The sequence below is a fragment of the Protobothrops mucrosquamatus genome, unplaced genomic scaffold (assembly GCF_001527695.2).
Source record: "Protobothrops mucrosquamatus isolate PMUCROS unplaced genomic scaffold, P.Mucros_1.0 scaffold_190, whole genome shotgun sequence".
Taxonomy (NCBI): domain Eukaryota; kingdom Metazoa; phylum Chordata; class Lepidosauria; order Squamata; family Viperidae; genus Protobothrops; species Protobothrops mucrosquamatus.
Window position 1 is genome coordinate 88,849 of NW_015386266.1, and position 3,151 is coordinate 91,999.

Genomic DNA, 3,151 nt, shown 5'->3' on the forward strand with positions numbered 1-3,151 from the left:
TCCTTCCTTCCTTCCTTCCTTCCTTCCTTCCTTCCCCCTTCAATCTCCTTCCTTCTCCATCTCCTTCCTTTCCCCTTCAATCTTCCTTCCTTCCTTCCCCTTCCCTCCTTCCCAACATTTTTGAGCAAGGAAGAGTAAGCTTCTCCAGCGAGCATTATTATATTGTTTTTGTGATTAATCACTATCCTTTAATTATGTTCAATTCGTAACAATGAAAATACACCCTGCATATCAGATATTTACATTACGATTCATAACAGTAGCAAAATTACAGTTATGAAGTAGCAACGAAAATAATTTTATGGTTGGGGGTCACCACAACATGAGGAACTGTATTAAGGGGTCGCGGCATTAGAAAGGTTGAGAACCACTGTGCTAAGCGATGCGATTCTTAAGTGAGTCATGCCTAATTTTACGATTTTTGCTGCTCTAGTCATTAAGCAAATTGCTCACACTGATTTATCAGAAGTCCCCATGTGAATCTGGGATCTGCAACCATCATAAATTTATGCTTGTTACCAAGCACCCAAATTTTGCTCACAATCAGAGGGATGCTTTTTGCTCATAATCAGAGGGATGGTTCAATAGTCGTAAGTGGGAGGCCCAGTCATAAGTACCGTAATATTTTTCAGTGCTGTCATAACTTTGAATGGCTATAAAATGAATGGTTGCAAGTTGAGAAACCTGTACTGTGATAATATTGGGTCTATTTCTTTGAATAATTAATATTCTCTGATTTCCACCTTCTAATCATGATTCTCCTGTCACTGCAATTTTTAATATTTATGTGACCATTGTTGCTTTCCCATGTTAGGATTCTATTTCATTCTCTGAGCACTATTGTGTAAACATTGGAACCTACAGATGTCATTGCTGGGTCATCTCTCTATCACTGGAAAATGGAGATTTATAGTTAGTATTTCCTGGCTCGTGACTCCTCTATGAGGATATATGCAGCTATATTCCTGGGCACTTTGCCTTTTCTCCTGTACTCTTCTTTAAAAACCATCCTGCTAAGATTTGCAAGGTTCTAGCCAAACACATTTCTCCCTACCCTCATAAGATGAAACCCATTTATGCTTCAGAGCCTTACACTGATGAATTAGGTCCTGAAGTAGGAACCCTGTTTGTTTGTTTGTTTATACTTTTTAGCTTCCCAGCTCATACATAGGTGACTCTGGGTGGCTTACAACATCTTCTTAGCAATTGTCTTCATATATTTTAACACACAATTCAACATTCTAAAATCCTGAAGTATTTTTAAACTAGCAAATCTGTCAATTTCTTTCTACTGCAGACTTTAAACTGCAGACAGCAGATCACTACTGTATTGTTCTACCTGCTCATCTTAATTATTGGCTATAAGCAGGTAAAGAATTAGTTTCCAAAGTTCTTAATTATTTAAACTTTTCCTTAGAAAAAGTAATATCTTTGCATCTTATAATATGTATCATATATGTAACTGTATCATCTGTGTTAATACTGGAAATGTTTTAGCTGGCATATTGCTCTTTTTGGATTTAACGGGGATTTTTTTTTAGTGTACATTATATTTTTAGCATACATTAGGTTAATCAACTTGTAAAACTCAAAAAAAATACTGTAAATTTCAATTTTTGGAGAGATATAAACAAAAATGATAATTTGTAAAAAAAAATTCAAGTAAAAGCCATACCTGTAATTGCCCAAGCTGATTCTTATGTAGCACATCTTGCAGTTTGGCTATTTTCTCATTCTGGTTATGAATTATATGATTTAGTTCTTCACACTACAGGAAACAATGACAATTCTAAATTCACAAAGAGTATTTTCAGTTTTACTATATCTTGATAGTTGACTACATATTTATTGGAAGTGATATGAATCAAATTCTTGATTGTTATTATTTGCAAATAATATTGAAAGCTGAGAAGAAAGCATTTATTTGAGGGGCTGCCACAAAGAAAAGGGGGTCAACTTATTTTCCAAAGCACCAGAAGGCAAGACAATGGATAGAAACTAACAATGGATGGAAACTAATCAAGGAGAGAAGCAACCTGAAATTAAGGAGAAACTTCCTAACAGAACGATTAACCAGTGGAACAGCTTGCCTTCAGAAGTAATGGGTGCTTCATCACTGGAGGTTCTTAAGAAAAGACTGAACAGCCACCTGTTCAGTCTCCTGCTTGAGCAGGAAGTTGGACTAAAAAACCTCCAAGGTCCCTTCCAGCTCTGCTCTGCTCTGCCCTACCTTATCCTAATTATATTTCAGTCATTAGATCTATATCAGTATTTATTCTTCAAAGAATTACAAACCTCATTTTCCTTGCTCTTCAACGTCTCTTTCAGTTTCTGGGTTATGTGATCCTGTTTCTTGGATGTATGCTGGACAGATTTCAGTTCAAAATCCATTTCATTAACTTTTTCTTGGAGCTGCTAAATACCATAAATAAATTTATATCACTAATTTAATTTTGATATTTATTTCTTATATTTAAGAAAAGGCGAACTAACAGCAAATTGTCTTGCAACTGTGAATTATCATAAATATAATTAGGTACAATAAAGCATGTAAATGTTTCAGCAGGAAGCTATTGCCTTCTGCAGACACTGGCATTATACATATATGCAAATTCAAGGGAGAGTAAGAAACAGTCTACATATCCAGCTTGCTCTGCCTGTGGCATTCTGATTTGAGTGTGCTGTTTCTCTCATTTCATTAGCCTTGCAAGTACAGTATACATTTTTCTTCTATAACATTTTTTATTAAGGGAATAAATAACTGAATAAAGGAAAATATTAGCAGATTCATGTAACAAGGAAAGGATTATATTCTACTCTGGCACAAAATTGGAACTACTTTTTTCATTTGAGAGCTCACCACAAATTTAAGCTCAACAATGCAAAAAATGGCAAATGGTTGTCTGTATTATAAACAAGAATTTATTGACTTCCGGTGGCAGGCGACTTCGTTGGTCGCAGCTGTTTGCTGCCTCCCGCCTGTTTCGCGTAAAAGCCGTTTTGACAGCCAGTACCAGCTGTCAAACGGCCTGATACCTTTCCCCTGGGCATAAGGGGATAGGTGAGCTGCCCGGGGTAGGAGTTGAGTTCCCGAGTCGTCCTATATGGACGATGTAGGTGAGAACTCCTCCGGAGCCCCGAGGATTCTCCG

The 3,151-nt window shown here is 36.6% G+C and overlaps 1 protein-coding gene across 1 annotated transcript in view; it reads right to left on the reverse strand.

Annotated features, from left to right (window-relative positions):
• Positions 1-3,151, reverse strand: part of PDE4DIP (phosphodiesterase 4D interacting protein) — a gene marked incomplete in the record, with an annotated part of 236,640 nt that overhangs the window by 81,482 nt on the left and 152,007 nt on the right. Inside the window, 1 exon segment of the mRNA XM_015824438.1 lies at positions 2,296-2,415. Within this exon segment, the coding sequence (XP_015679924.1) occupies positions 2,296-2,415 (120 nt within the window).